The 16,406-nt window shown below is 39.8% G+C and overlaps 1 protein-coding gene across 1 annotated transcript; it reads left to right on the forward strand.

The window, feature by feature from the left end:
- Positions 1-7,901: 7,901 nt before the first annotated feature.
- Positions 7,902-8,740, forward strand: LOC133762398 (small ribosomal subunit protein eS4-like). Its single transcript, XM_062195396.1, has one exon. It carries the CDS (start codon positions 7,919-7,921, stop codon positions 8,702-8,704), a length of 786 nt encoding a protein of 261 aa, XP_062051380.1. The 5' UTR covers positions 7,902-7,918; the 3' UTR covers positions 8,705-8,740.
- The last annotated feature ends 7,666 nt before the right edge of the window (positions 8,741-16,406 follow it).

The raw sequence follows: 16,406 nt of genomic DNA on the forward strand, positions 1-16,406 counted from the left end.
ACAATAGAAGTGGCTGGAAAAAGTCCATAGGAACCTATAGGAGGACAGCTAAACACAGAACCTACAACGCTTTAGTTTTATGAGCAGCAAATCATATAGAACTGTGGATGACAAAAGACTTTAAGTCGCCATGTTTAAACTTATAAACTCATCAACCAACAAGAGGCACTTGCTTACTTCACAGTATTTTTTTTTTAATTTTTTTTTAATTTTTTTTGACAGGCAGAGTGGACAGCAAGAGAGAGAGACAGAGAGAAAGGTCGTCCTTTTGCCGTTGGTTCACCCTCCAGTGGCCGCCGTGGTAGGTGTGCTGCAGCCGGCGCACCGCGCTGATCCAATGGCAGGAGCCAGGTGCTTCTCCTGGTCTCCCATGGGGTGCAGGACCCAAGCACTTGGGCCATCCTCCACTGCACTCCCTGGCCACAGCAGAGAGCTGGCCTGGAAGAGGGGCAACCGGGACAGGATCGGTGCCCCGACCGGGACTAGAACCCGGTGTGCCGGCGCCGCAAGGTGGAGGATTAGCCTATTGAGCCGCGGCGCTGGCCACTTCACAGTATTTTACACCCGTAGGATTTTACAAGTATTGAACCCTTTAGGCCTCTGGGACTTTCTCATTAAGATAACTATCATGTCTAGTAACACAAGATCATTAGACTTTTTAATTCTCAAACATTTGTATTAATAGCATTTTCCATTATAGAAACTTAAAGTTTGGTACCACATCACATCTTGACAGTCCTTCTAATATAATCCAAATAGACTGATTAGTTGGTGTCTCTATAAGATGAGAGACATAGGTCCTTCGATTTTTTCAGTTGGGCCCAAACTGGAAAAACCAAAGTCCAGGATTTACTGGAAATTTTAGAGGCCAGATTGTTTGAAACTTTGATTTTTTGAATGCCTGTCAAGAATGCCAAGAAGGCTCAAAATCCAAAATCTCTGGTTGAATAAGAATTCTTAAAATCATGACATAACATAGACCAAATTTGATCATTGTTACAAGGTGATTATTCAAATTTTTGAAAAAAGCACATATTTAAATAACCCATAGCTCTTAATAAAAATTCAGTTGTTTTTGAAGAATTAGAATTTAACAGACATCAAGAGAACATAATAGATTAGTTTAACACATTGCTTTAACAGAGCATCAGAGTTTAATTTTATGTCAAAGAGAAATTGAGCTTCCTGTGATCTTTTGCTGTGAGGTTTCCTTCCTTTACCTTCTTTCATGTTGGTGACCATGTTTCTGTGTTTCTGTGTGTAACACATCTTTAAGCATCTTTTGCAGGGCAGGATGAGTGGCGACAAATTCTTTCAGTTTCTGTTTGCTATGAAAAGTCTTAATTTCAGCTTCATTCACAAATGAGAGCTTTGCAGGATATAATATTCTGGGCTGGCATTTTTTCTCTCTTAGTACCTGGGCTATGTGTTGCCATTCCCTTCTAGCTTGTAGGGTTTCTGATGAGAAGTCTGCTGTGATTCTAATTGGAGATCCACTGACAGTAATCTGACGTTTCTCTCTTGCACATTTTAGGATCTTTTCTTTATGTTTCACTGTGGTGAGTTTGATTACAACATGTCGTGGTGAGGATCTCTTTTGGTCATGTTTATTAGGGGTTCTATAAGCTTCCTGTACTAAGATACCTCTGTCCTTCTCCAAACCTGGGAAATTTTCTGCTAGTATGTCACTAAAAAGGCCTTCTAATCCTTTCTCCCTCTCCATGCCTTCAGGAACTCCTAGAACCCGAATGTTAGGTTTTTTAATAGTATCCTGTAGATTCCCGACAATATTTTTTAGATTTCTAATTTCTTCTTCTTTTCTTTGGTTTGCCTGTTTCCTTTCCTGTTCTCTGTCTTCTAAGTCTGATATTCTCTCTTCTGCTTCACCCATTCTGTTTTTAAGGCTCTCTAATGTGTTTGTCATTTGATCTATTGAATTCTTCATTTCATTATGATTTCTCATCACTATCACAGTTTCTTGTTCTACTAGTTGTTTCATTTCATTTTGATTCCTCCTTAATATTTCACTTTCACGAGAGAGGTTTTCTATCTTGTCCATTAAGGATTTCTGTAGTTCAAGAATTTGTTTTTGAGAACTTCTTAATGTTCTTATCAATTTTTTGAGATCCGCTTCTTGCATTTCTTCGATCTCATCATCTTCATAATCTTGAATTGGGGTGTCTTTTTCATTTGGGGGCGTCATAGTGTCTTCCTTGTTCTTGTTAGCTTGGTTTTTGCGTTTGTTGTTTGGCATGTTGGAGATATTTGGTTTCTTCACTGTGGTGTTTTTTCTTGTTACACTATGGCTCTATATTAAGTGGACTGTCTGCTTTTGGTGGAGCCTTAGAGGCTTGACATGAGTGTGGACTGAGAGCTGTGTTTGGTTCCTCAGCGTTGAGGGTGTGTCAAAGATGACACTCCCAGGTTAGGTGTGGTAAATCTCTCTTTCTTTTTTTCTTTCTGTTTTTTTTTTATTCAAAAAGGAAGTAAATCCACACAGCTGAACGTAATTGGAGGTAGTTAGCAGGCGAATGATATACCCACAGGAGCCAGAGATGGGAAGCTCTTTCCCAAGGACCACACAGGGAATCTCTGCTGCCCTCAGTGTGGGCTCCAATTCTCCTGCAGTCTCCCACTGGGTTGCCAAGTTAGATCCCAATCTCCTGTTATTTCACCCCTCACCCCAGAGTCAGGTTTTTCTGCTAGGCTCAGGGCTGGTGCAGACCAGAGGTCGCCCTGCTTATGACGTATGTCCAAAATGGCGCCTGCTCTTCTCTTTGTCTTGCTCGCCTTTGAGGGATGAGCGGAGAGAGAGAAACTCGTGTCCGTATTGGTCACTTTTTTTTTTCCCTCTCTCTCTTCTAGTTAGCCTGGTGAACTTTTCCCCACGGAGTTTCAAGCCTCGTTCCCTCTAGTCTCCTCTTTCTGCTTGCCCGCCGATGTCTTGGCTATTGAGGTTCGGCTCACCTCGCGTTCCAGCGCTGGTGTGTTGAGTCTGCCGCTGGTGTCCCGAACTTGGGCTCCCACGCTCTCCATGCAGGTCCACTGTGAATCACTAGTTCTGTTTCTTCCCCTACTCTTCCTTGACCCTGCAGTATCTCCACTTTTATTTACCTGTGTCTTGCCGAACTATAAATATGCTCCCTTCCTATTCCGCAATCTTGCCACTCTTGCCATTGATTTTTGTGTATTACTTTTGTACCTTGTCACTTTACCAAACTCTTTTAAGAGATCCAATAGTCTATCAGTGGAGTCTTTTGGATTGCCTGCATATAGAATCATGTCATCTGAAAACAGGTAAGTTTGAATTCCTCCTTTCCAGTCTGTATCCCTTTTATTTCTTTTTCTTGCCTAATGGCCCTGTCCAAAACTTCCAGGAGTATTTGAAAAGAAGTGGTGAGAGTGGGTATCCTTGTCTGGTTTCAGATGAAATGCTAGAAGCATTTCCCCATTCTATAATGTATGGCTGTGGGTTTGCCACACATTGCCTTAATTGTGCCAAGAAATGTCCCTTCTATACCTAATTTGCTTAAAGTTTTCATCATGAAATAATGTTTCATTTTATCAGATGCTTTCTCTGCCATCTACTGAAATATTCATAAGGTTTTGTTCTTTTTAATGTTATGTATCACATTCATTGATTTGCAAATTTGTACCATCTTTGCATACAAGGGATTAATTCCACTTGGTCTGGGTGAATGATCTTTCTGATGTGTTGCTGGATTCTATAGGATAGTATTTTTTTTGTATTCTTTTTTTAATTAAACTTTTATTTAATGAATATAAATTTCCAAAGTACAGCTTATGGATTACAATGGCTTCCCCCTCCCAAAACTTTCCTCCCACCCACAACCCTCCCCTTTCCCGCTCCCTATCCCCTTCCAATCACATCATGATTCATTTTCAATTCTCTTTATATACAAAAGATCAGTTTAGTATATATTAGGTAACGATTTCAACAGTTTGCCCCCATATAGCAGCACAAAGTGAAAAAAAAATACTGTTGGAGTACTAGTTATAGCATTAAATAAGAGTGTACAGCACATTAAAGACAGAGATCCTACATAATATTTTTTTAAAAATTAATTAATTTTCTATGCCATTTCCAATTTAACACCAGGGTTTTTTTTTTTCCATTTCCAATTATCTTTATATACAGAAGATCGATTCAGTATATAATTAGTAATGATCTCATCAGTTTGTACCCACGCAGAAACACAAAGTGTAAAAATACTGTTTCAGTACTAGTTATAGCATCACTGCACATTAGACAACACATTAAGGACAGATCCCACATGGGATGTAAGCACACAGTGACTCCTGCTGCTGACTTAACAATTTGACACTCCTGTTCATGGCGTCAGTAATCTCCCTAGGCTCTAGAAATGAGTTGCCAGGGCTATGGAAGCCTTTAGAGTTCGCTGACTTTGATCTTATTCCGATAGGGTCACAGTCAAAGTGGAAGTTCTCTCCTCCCTTCGGAGAAAGGTACCTCCTACCTTGATGGCCCCGTTCTTTCCACTGGGATCTCACTCACAGAGATCTTTCATTTAGGTCTTCTTCTTTTTTCCTTTTCCATGGTATCTTGGCTTTCCATGCCTACAATACTCTCATGGGCTCTTCAGCCAGATTATAGGATAGTATTTTGTTGAGGATTTTTGTGTCTATGTTCACCAGGGAAATTGATCTATAGCTCTCTTCCTCTGTTGTATCTTTTCCTGGTTTAGAAATTAGAGTGATGCAGACTTCATAGAAGGAGTTTGGGAGGATTTCCTCCCTTTCAATTGTTCTGAATCATGTGAGAAGAATTGGAATTAGTTCTCTAAATGTCTGGTAGAATTCAGCAGTGAAGCTGTCCAATTCGTGGATTTTCTTTATTACTACCTCAGTCAATCTTAATTATTGGTCTGTTTAAGTTCTCTCTGTCTTCATGGATCAATTTTTTAGGATGTATGTGTCCAGGAATCTATGTATTTCTTCTAGGTTTACTGATTGTTGGAATACTACTCTTTGTAGTATTTCCTGCTGTTTAGTTTAGTTTTCTCTTCACGATATTCTCTGAGCTCCTTTTCTTAGAGTAGGGTTTGCTATATGATCACTAAAAACCTGATAATAGATCATTTTGGCTAAGTTCAAATGTAAAAATTAATAATGGGAATTTGAGTGGAAAAGGGTTGGAATGTGGGCAGGAGGTAGTGGAAGCCCCACTTTGTTCCTAAATCTGTATATATGGAATATGAAACTAGTATAAATTAAATAAAATTAAAAATATACCTTCAACAGTATCATTTATGTCAGATTTCTGAACTATGCCATTTCTCTTCTCTCTGAAAATTGTTTTGTTATCTATCATAAGACAAGTCTTCAGACAAATTGCTTAAATTTTTCTTTTTCTGAGAAACTCATTTCTTCTGCATTTTTTGAGGGATATTATTTCACTGGATAAAGAATTCCAAAAATGGTGGCTTATTTCATCTTTATTTCTCCTTTACCTTAAAAAATTTTGTGTTAGCTTTCCCATTTTCTTTCTTTTTTGAATAAAGATTTATTTGAAAGTCAGAGTTACGTAGAAGGAGAGGTAGAGGCAGAAATTTTAGAGAGAGACTGAAGAGAGAAAGATATCTTCCATCTGCTGCTTCACTCCAAAAATGATTCATTGGCAGGGTCTGGGCCAGGTGGAAGCCAGGAGCCAAAAGCTTCATTTGCGACTCCCACGTGGATGTAGGGTCCCAAGGACTTGGGCCATCTTCTAGCATTTCACAGATGCATTAGCAGGGAGCTTGATTGGAAATGGAGCAGCTGGGAATGGAACTCGCACCCATAGAGAATACTGGCACTACAGGCAGCAGCTTTACTCACGATCCCACAGCCTGGAACCACCTCTCCTTCCCTTTTTAAGGATAATTTCATGGGACACAAAGTTCATTGTTGGAATTTTTTTCTCTGTTATCATGAATAAAGGTTCTCTTCTACTCTATACCATCTTTTATAGCTTTTAAGGAGAAATCAGATAAAACTTTCATATTTCCACTTCTGTAAGATTGTTTCAGTTTTGAATTCTTTCAAGATATTTTTGTTTTCTTTAATTTTCTGAATTTTGAATATGGTGCTTGATATTAACTTGCAGAAATTCTCCCTCATTATGACCTCAAATATTGTTCTTGTTACCTTCATTCTTCTCCAGCTATTACCTGTAAGAATGTTATACTTATTGTAATTGTCCTGTAGTTCTTGGATGTTTTCTTTATTTTCAAAAATTTTATTCCTTTTCCTACGTTTGCTTTTAGCTTTTTGAAGTTTCTGTTGACAGATGCTGAAATTCAGTAATTGTTTATCTGACAACTCTTGTTCTACCAGTGATCCCATTCTACACATTCTCCACTTCTGTTACAGCTGTGTTTTTGATATCTAGCATCCCATTTTGTTTATTATACTTCATTTCTCTGCTAATATATACTCATCTCTTCTTGCATGTTTTCTACTTTATCTATAAGAACTTTTATCATCCCCATAATAGGTTTCTGAAAATCAAGGCCTTATAATTCCATTATGCCTATCATATTCTGAGTCTAGGTCTTTTGCTTATTTTGTCCCTTAAAGTTATGACTTCTGCCTCTTTTTATGCCTTACAATTTTTTGGAGAAAGTTGAACATGATGCACTGTGTAAAAGGAGCTCCAATAAGTAGAACACTAGTGTGTAGTGGTAATTTGAGGGTAAGGAAATCATCCAACAGCCCAATGATTACTCTCAGGCTTTCAGTGAGCCTGGACCTCTGGACTCAGAACTTCACAAGTGCTTCTCAATTCAGGGGCAGAATGGTCAGTGATGGAGGGCACTACTGAGTGTTTCCCCACTTATCCCACATAGATGGCTTCAGCAGGCCAGAATTGGGTTTGCCCTTCCCTTGGGTCAGTTCAGTTCTGATAAACCTCTAGTGGGTTAGGCTTTGGTAAATAGTTTCTGTTAAGGGCAGGACCCTCTAAGCAGAGAACTCTCTGGTGCATTTCATGGTGGAAGCAGAATGGGATGGGCATCTATCATTCACTAGGGAACCCTGGTGGAACTCTTGGTGTAAAGCCCACTGTGCACACCTTGGGTTTTCATTCTCAGATTTTCTCACACTGAGTCTGCAGAGTCCTATTCATTACGGTTTGTTTTTCACTCTGGTATTAGTCCCCTGGAGGTTTCTGAGCTTAGGTTTCTGTTTGACTTGGCTATGATTCTGTATATTTACCATTAATGCTCCAATTTGGAATCAGCTGTTTTCCCTTTGTCTCACCTCTTTGATAGATCTAATTAGAAGTGTTGATTTCTCAACTCATATTTTTATTTGTTGTTGGGATGGAGTCATAATTTAAAATCTGCCTGCACACCAGTATGAAAATTGACATTCATTTTTTAAATTATCTGTTTCGTTGCTTGTATCAATTTTTAATTTTTTTGCTGTATCATATCTTATAATATGGATATGAAATAATTTGTTTCATCAGTTTACTTCTTGAGGAACATTTTAGGTTGTTTCCAGTTTGGGTTCCTTGGAAATAAACCTGCTGTGATCACTGGTACATCTCCCTGATGAATACCTTGTTCCCATCTTCAGTGTGTGAGACCCACCTTCCTCAGAATCGCCAACATTTGCTAGTATCCATCTGTTTAAATGTAGATAACCTTTGCAGAACTGTAGTAGTATGATATAATAGTTTGAATTTTATTTTTCTAATAAATAATGATAATAACCATATGTTCATAGACTTATTTTCTGATTCTAGGTTTTTGGTGATGTACGTCTTCAAATCTGTGTCATTTAATCTTTTGAGTGTTTACTTTGTCTTAGAACTTTTGAGAGATTTCTCATATTTTCTATGGAAGTCCCTCACAAGGTATATAATTTCGCTTTTTCCGTTCATAGCGCAGCCATGGCTCGTGGTCCCAAGAAGCATCTGAAGCGAGTAGCAGCTCCAAAGCATTGGATGCTGGATAAGTTGACTGGTGTGTTTGCTCCTCGGCCATCCACTGGTCCCCACAAGCTGAGAGAATGTCTCCCTCTCATCATCTTCTTAAGGAACAGGCTTAAGTATGCACTGACAGGGGACGAAGTAAAGAAAATTTGCATGCAGCGGTTCATTAAGATTGATGGCAAAGTCCGAACTGATATAACCTACCTTGCTGGTTTTATGGATGTCATCAGCATTGACAAGACTGGGGAGAATTTCCGTCTGATCTATGATACCAAGGGTCGCTTTGCTGTTCATCACATTACACCTGAGGAAGCCAAGTACAAGTTGTGCAAATTGAGAAAGATCTTCGTGGGCACAAAAGGAATCCCTCATCTGGTGACCCATGATGCTAGTACCATTCGCAATCCTGATCCCCTCATCAAGGTGAATGATCTGGAGACTGGCAAGATTACTGATTTCATCAAGTTTGATACTGGTAACTTGTGCATGGTGACTGGAGGTGCCAATCTGGGAAGAATTGGTGTTATCACCAACAGGGAGAGACATCCTGGCTCTTTTGATGTGGTTCATGTGAAAGATGCGAATGGCAACAGCTTTGCCACTTGGCTCTCCAACATTTTCATTACTGGCAACAAACCATGGATTTCTCTTCCTCGAGGAAAGGGGATCTACCTCACCATTGCTGAAGAGAGAGACAAGAGACTGGCTGCAAACAGAGCAGTGGGTGAAATGCTCTCCTTGTGACATGTTAGAGAAGTCTTTGTACTTATTAAAGACAATTCAGTGTAAAAAAGGTATATAATTTCATTTTTTTATTCATTGGCTTATATTTTAGCTTTTAGTAGTTACTTTGGAAGAGCATAGACTTCTAACTCTGAGGAAGTGTAATCTCTGCATTTGTTCACTAACAGCTACTGTTCATGTCTCATTTAAAAATCTTCACCTAAACCATGATCAAATTGATTTCCATTATGTTTGATTCTGCAGATTTTATATTGTTAGGCCCTATATTTTGTTATGTTTTGGAACTAGATTTACTTTTTAATGGAGAGAGATAGAGGTAGAGAGAGCAATCGAGAGAGAGGAGAGAGGGGTATCTTCCATTCACTGGTTCACTTGCCAAATGTTTGCAATAGCCTATTATGGGCTAAGACAAAGCCAGGAGCCAGGAACTTCATCCTGGTTTCCCACATAGGTGGCTGAGGATCAAGTATGTCAACCATCACTGGGTCTTAAATTGGCACTCTGATACAGGATGTGCATGTCACAAGTGGCAGCTTAACCCACTGTGCCACAATGCCCAGCATCTCTAGGTTTTTGATCCATTTTGAGTTAAGCTTTGTATATGGTGCCACATATTGTTTATGGTCCATATTATTGCAAATGATGCTCATTTGCCCCAACAACCTTAGTTGAATAGACTATCAAATCCACTGAATTGCTTCTGTACTTATGTTGAAACTCAGTTATCAATAAATGCGTGGGGCTATTTCTGGATGTTTTATTAGGTTTCTATGTTCTTCTTGACTACAATATCACTTGTAGCATTTTATTTATACTCTAGGCTTACAAAGAGTGTTAAAAGCAGATACTATTTGTCAAAATGTTGTTCCTTTTTCAGTGTGTTTTTCATTGTATTAAGCTTTTTTTTAATTTCCACATGAATCATGTGACAGTTTCCTTAAAACTGATTGAATTTTGACTAGAATTGTATCAAAAGTTCACTTTCTGGAAACAGATATCTTAGCAAAGCATAATATTTCCATTTGAGAAGAGAAAAAACTAACCTAGAGACAATTAGACATGTCATTTCAAAAAAGCACTCACTAAAAGATTAGTTATAATACTTGTAAGTTTCTGATTTTGGCTAGAATCATATCATTGATGTGCATTTTTGTATTTTTCACTTAATGCTTCTAGAAAATCCATCTTTCTGATTATTGGATTCTATTGAGAGAGAGAAAGAGAGAGAGAGAGAGAATATGATATCATAGATATGTATTGGTGTGTATATATATGCACACATGATTATATGTGTGTGTCTCTGAATTTGCCATCAGGACATGTTGTGAGGAATATTTGTGGGGTGTTAGTGTCATATGAGTCTCAGTTAGTTCCTAGGGTATTTTGGAAAGACAGGGTGATTGTTGTCTTTCTTTCATGCTTCCCCTTGGCCAGAGCAGTTACCATGGTGACTCAGTGACTTCTTTAGCATTTGGTAAAGACTGAGATTTCACTTTTAATTATTGCCTAGATTGGTCCCATTTCAAACTCCATTGGGAGGGTAGCAGAGAATTTGCTCTAATCACACAACCTATTTTTTTCTGTGGCTGACTCCCTCCAATCCACATAATGGTGTAATATTAACTTTTATTAGTAGGGTTCCAAGATGGCGGAGTAGGGAGGTAGCTTACCGCTCTAGCCCAGGAGAAGATAGTTTTTAAAAAGTGGAGGGAGTGTTGTCTCAGGGGAGAGTCAGGGGAAAAACAGCAGAGGAAACTCTACTGAAATTAGTGGGACACAGTCTTCCTATGTGGAGATCATGGGAGCCCAATGCTTGGACTCCAGCATCCAAGAGCCAATGCACCAGCACTGGAAAGTGAGGTGAGATGAAACTTCAGTACTCTGAGCCACTGGTGAAATAGTGCAGGAAGAGCCTAGAGGGAAGGAGGCTTGAAGCCCCATGGGAGAAACTGTACCAGCCTAACTAGAGGAGGGAAAGAATATAAAACAATGGTAAAGACATGTTTCTCTCTCTGCGATCACCTTACAAAGGTGTGCAAGCTGATAGAATGGGCACAATTTTGGACATATGTAACTGCTGTGCCAACTTGTGTTTGTACTGGGTAATCAGCCGAGTGGAGACTCCTTACTCTGGTGGGGAGAAATAACAGGGGGCTAGGAGTTTGTTACTGTGCAAAGCTTCTGAACTGGGACTGTGGAAAAGAAAAACAAACTGAGGTTGTGTGGAAGAACTCAAAGTGTGGCTGGGACTTTGAGCAGTCTCAATGGGAGATGCCACAAACTTGAGGGTTCCTTGTTACCTGGTGAGAAACATTGCTGGGGAAATCTGAACTTACACTGAGGACTACACAGATCCTTTGTGTGGTCCTTGGAAACCAAGTAGAAGAATATTACACCAACTGGGATTAGTGCTCCGGCACTGGTATCTATCACGGAGAGGAGCTCAGCTGAGCAGAATTACTTCACTTCTGATTTAAAAAAGAGAGAGATTTACCATGCCAAACCTGGGTGTGTCACCTTAAGTACACCCTTAACCATGGAGAAATGAATAGAGTTCTATGGCCACACCCACTACAAGCCTCTAGAGATTTACTGAAAGCAGACAGTTCACTTATCTACAGAGTCATAGTACAAGGGTGAAAACTTCCACAGCAGAAAAAAAATACAAGAAGAAACCAATGAGTATCTCCACAAATGCCAAACAACAAATGCAACAATCCATGAATCAAGAATAAGGATGACAACATCATCCCCTCAAAGAACATGACACTTCAATACTAGATTATGAAGATGATGATATAGAAGAAATGCAAGAAATGGAACTCAAAAATTGATCATAAGATTACACAGAAGAGGCCGGCGCCGTGGCTCAACAGGCTAATCCTCTGCCTAGCAGCGCTGGCACACCAGGTTCTAGTCCTGGTCAGGGCACCAGATTCTGTCCCAGTTGCCCCTCTTCCAGGCTAGCTCTCTGTTGTGGCCAGGGAGTGCAGTGGAAGATGGCCCAAGTGCTTGGGCCATGCACCCCATGGGAGACCAGGAGAAGCACCTGGCTCCCGCCTTCAGATCAGCATGTGCCGGCCATGGCAGCCATTGGAGGGTGAACCAATGGCAAAAGGAAGACCTTTCTCTCTGTCTCTCTCTCTCTCTCTCACTGTCCACTATGCCTGTGAAAAATAAAAAAAAAAAGATTACACAGAAGAGAGCAGCAAGATGGTGGATTCGGAAGGGATCACACTGATAGTCCAAGAAAAGACAGTTTAATAAAAGTGGAGATACTGCAGGTTCAAGGAAGAGTAGGAGAAGAAACAGCAGAGGAAACTCTTCCGGAACTAGTGATTCACAGTGGACCTGCGTGGAGAGTGTTGGAGACCATGGTTTGGGACACCAGTGGCAGAATCAACACACCAGCGCTGGAATGCGAGGTGAGCCGAAACACAATAGCCTGAGACACCAGTGGGAAAATGGAAACGGAGACTAGAGGGAATGAGGCTTGAAACCCCATGGGGAAAGTTTACCAGGCTATCGCAGGGAGCACACTATTAGTCCGGGGGTAGAGAAAGTTTAATATAAGTGGAGATACTGCAGGTTCAAGGAAGAGTAGGAGAAGAAACAGCAGAGGAAACTCTTCCGGAACTAGTGATTCACAGTGGACCTGCGTGGAGAGCGTGGGAGCCCAAGTTCGGGACACCAGCGGCAGACTCGACATGCCAGCGCTGGAACGCGAGGTGAGCCGAACCTCCATAGCCCGATATACCATCGGGCAAGCGGAAAGAGGAGACTAGAGGGAACAAGGCTTGAAACTCCGTGGGGAAAAGTTCACCAGGCTAACTAGAAGAGAGATAGGAAAAAAAATAAAAAAGTGACCAATACAGACACAAGTTTCTCTCTCTCCACTCACCTCTCAAAGGCGAGCAAGACAGAGCAGGTGCCATTTTGGACATACGTCATAAGCAGGGCGACCTCTGGTCTGCACCAGCCCTGAGCCTAGCAGAAAAACCTGACTCTGGGGGGAGGGGTGAAATAACAGGAGATTGGGATCTAACTTGGCAACCCAGTGGGAGACTGCAGGAGAATTGGAGCCCACACTGAGGGCAGCAGAGATTCCCTGTGTGGTCCTTGGGAAAGAGCTTCCCATCTCTGGCTCCTGTGGGTATATCATTCGCCTGCTAACTACCTCCAATTACGTTCAGCTGTGCGGAATTACTTCCCTTTTGAATCAAAAAAGAGAGAGATTTACCACACCTAACCTGGGAGTGTCATCTTTGACACACCCTCAGCCCTGAGGAACCAAACACAGCTCTCAGTCCACACTCATCTCAAGCCTCTAAGGCTCCACTGAAAGCAGACAGTCCACTTAATATAGAGCCATAGTGTAACAAGAAAAAACACCACAGTGAAGAAACCAAATATCTCCAACATGCCAAACAACAAACGCAAAAACCAAGCTAACAAGAACAAGGAAGACACTATGACGCCCCCAAATGAAAAAGACACCCCAATTCAAGATTATGAAGATGATGAGATCGAAGAAATGCAAGAAGCGGATCTCAAAAAATTGATAAGAACATTAAGAAGTTCTCAAAAACAAATTCTTGAACTACAGAAATCCTTAATGGACAAGATAGAAAATCTCTCTCGTGAAAGTGAAATATTAAGGAGGAATCAAAATGAAATGAAACAACTAGTGGAACAAGAAACTCTGATAGTGACTAGAAATCATAATGAAATGAAGAATTCAATAGATCAAATGACAAACACATTAGAGAGCCTTAAAAACAGAATGGGCGAAGCAGAAGAGAGAATATCAGAAGACAGAGAACAGGAAAGGAAACAGGCAAACCAAAGAAAAGAAGAAGAAATTAGAAATCTAAAAAATATTGTCGGGAATCTACAGGATACTATTAAAAAACCCAACATTCGGGTTCTAGGAGTTCCTGAAGGCATGGAGAGGGAGAAAGGATTAGAAGGCATTTTCAGTGACATACTAGCAGAAAATTTCCCAGGTTTGGAGAAGGACAGAGGCATCTTAGTACAGGAAGCTTATAGAACCCCTAATAAACATGACCAAAAGAGATCCTCACCACGACATGTTGTAATCAAACTCACCACAGTGAAACATAAAGAAAAGATCCTAAAATGTGCAAGAGAGAAACGTCAGATTACTGTCAGAGGATCTCCAATTAGACTCACAGCAGACTTCTCATCAGAAACCCTACAAGCTAGAAGGGAATGGCAACACATAGCCCAGGTACTAAGAGAGAAAAAATGCCAGCCCAGAATATTATATCCTGCAAAGCTCTCATTTGTGAATGAAGGTGAAATTAAGACTTTTCATAGCAAACAGAAACTGAAAGAATTTGTCGCCACTCATCCTGCCCTGCAAAAGATTCTTAAAGATGTGTTACACACAGAAACACAGAAACATGGTCACCAACATGAAAGAAGGTAAAGGAAGGAAACCTCACAGCAAAAGATCACAGGAAGCTCAATTTCTCTTTGACATAGAATTAAACTCTGATGCTCTGTTAAAGCAATGTGTTAAACTAATCTATTATGTTCTCTTGATGTCTGTTAAATTCTAATTGTTCAAAAACAGCTGAATTTTTATTAAGAGCTATGGGTTATTTAAATATGTGCTTTTTCAAAAATTTGAATAATCACCTTGTAACAATGATCAAATTTGGTCTATGTTATGTCATGATTTTAAGAATTCTTATTTCAACCAGATATTTTGGATTTTGAGCCTTCTTGGCATTCTTGACAGGCATTCAAAAAATCAAAGTTTCAAACAATCTGGCCTCTAAAATTTCCAGTAAATCCTGGACTTTGGTTTTTCCAGTTTGGGCCCAACTGAAAAAATCGAAGGACCTATGTCTCTCATCTTATAGAGACACCAACTAATCAGTCTATTTGGAGTATATTAGAAGGACTGTCAAGATGTGATGTGGTACCAAACTTTAAGTTTCTATAATGGAAAATGCTATTAATACAAATGTTTGAGAATTAAAAAGTCTAATGATCTTGTGTTACTAGACATGATAGTTATCTTAATGAGAAAGCCCCAGAGGCCTAAAGGGTTCAATACTTGTAAAATCCTACGGGTGCTTTCAAAAATACTGTGAAGTAAGCAAGTGCCTCTTGTTGGTTGATGAGTTTATAATTTTAAACATGGCGACTTAAAGTCTTTTGTCATCCACAGTTCTATATGATTTGCTGCTCATAAAACTAAAGCGTTGTTGGTTCTGTGTTTAGCTGTCCTCCTATAGGTTCCTATGGACTTTTTCCAGCCACTTTTATTGTATTCAGTACTTTGGGATGGCTCTGTAAACAGATGAAGCCAATAATGTATTAACAGTACCAACTGAGAGAAAGTATGGTTAACTGAGGTTACTAAAAACAAAAAGCAATTCAAATCAATTGGCAATCGACAAAAAGAGTTAAAGATTTTAAAAGCTATTATTAAAATTGCTATATTGGTCTATTATGCTATATTATATGTGTGTACATATTGTATGTCCACATGAGGAAATTTTATTAAGAGTTTTATTTTAAATGGCTTATGGATAAGATTGTCCATAAATTTAAGCTGCTAAAATCAATCAAAGATACATTTTAATTTGTGGGACCTGAATCTGTGTATCATATGTTTTAGACTTGTTGGTAGAAAGAAACTAAAAACATTTTAGATGGTTGTGCTTAAGTTTACTGGCTAAACAAACTACACCATGTTAGATATTTAAGAGGTGTTTTCAAATACATGATACTTAAAATTTATAGAAGGCATTGGACCTTCTGGTAAATGTTTTCTTAAGTTGTTATCTAATGGTTGAAACGGTTTGCTAAGTATTCATGTGATATTGCTATTGTCAGCAAGCGATCTAGGACTTGCTCCCTCATTTCTCTATTCTAAGCCCAACTTGTTCTTTCATTTCTCTATTCTCTTCAAGGTAGGAAACTCATTCTATTATGAAGGAATCTGTAGGATGCACAATTTAATCTTTAGACCTTATAAAAGAGATGGCTAACATTTTTCTGCAATAGCATAGCCAAAATAAGAACTCAAATAATAATCTCATAGCTAGATTCACTTCGCCATCAGCCAAGTATACAGTAAGTAGAAAAAACCTCCCTTTCAGACCAAAGGGAAAGAAAGTTTTAAAGTGAGAATATAATTTTCCTCATGGGCATTGTCTACCTTAGAAAAACTACTACAGAACATGCCTGTGACTATAGACTTGTAGTTCAGGCCACCGAAGACTAGAGATGGGACATGGGCACTCCCTTGACTTGCATCCTCTGGTCTGCTTTAACACAAACCAGGAGGAAAAGAAAGCTCGGCATCAGAAGCAATGGTGGCAGGCCTATTAATGGCTGATCTGTACAGTGATCTGCCCTCAAGGAGACCCAACAGGCCAGTCCACTGCAGTGGCTTTCAAAGTGGTAAGCCTGGGCTTCAGCAGAAGTTAGCTTGTGAAGAGCCCTGGCAGCTCTGCCAAGAGTTGGATCACTGGAAATGGACCTGCCCTGGAGTCGAAGGATGCCCAGGTCAGAGCCACAGATCTTATTGGCTCTAAGCTGAAAAGCCCTTCACTCAGCCCAACTTCCAAGGTGACCACTGCAGCTGAGGGTATGGCCAAGTAGGGTCAGCAACATTGCAGGCAGAACTGTGAATTTCTTGTTAGAGATGCCACCTGCCTTT

This window comes from Lepus europaeus, chromosome 6 (genome assembly GCF_033115175.1).
Source record: "Lepus europaeus isolate LE1 chromosome 6, mLepTim1.pri, whole genome shotgun sequence".
Classification (NCBI taxonomy): domain Eukaryota; kingdom Metazoa; phylum Chordata; class Mammalia; order Lagomorpha; family Leporidae; genus Lepus; species Lepus europaeus.

Coding starts and splice junctions, on each gene's coding strand:
- LOC133762398 (XM_062195396.1), top strand. CDS start 7,919: ATGGCTCGTGGTCCCAAGAAGCATCTGAAGCGAGTAGCAGCTCCAAAG.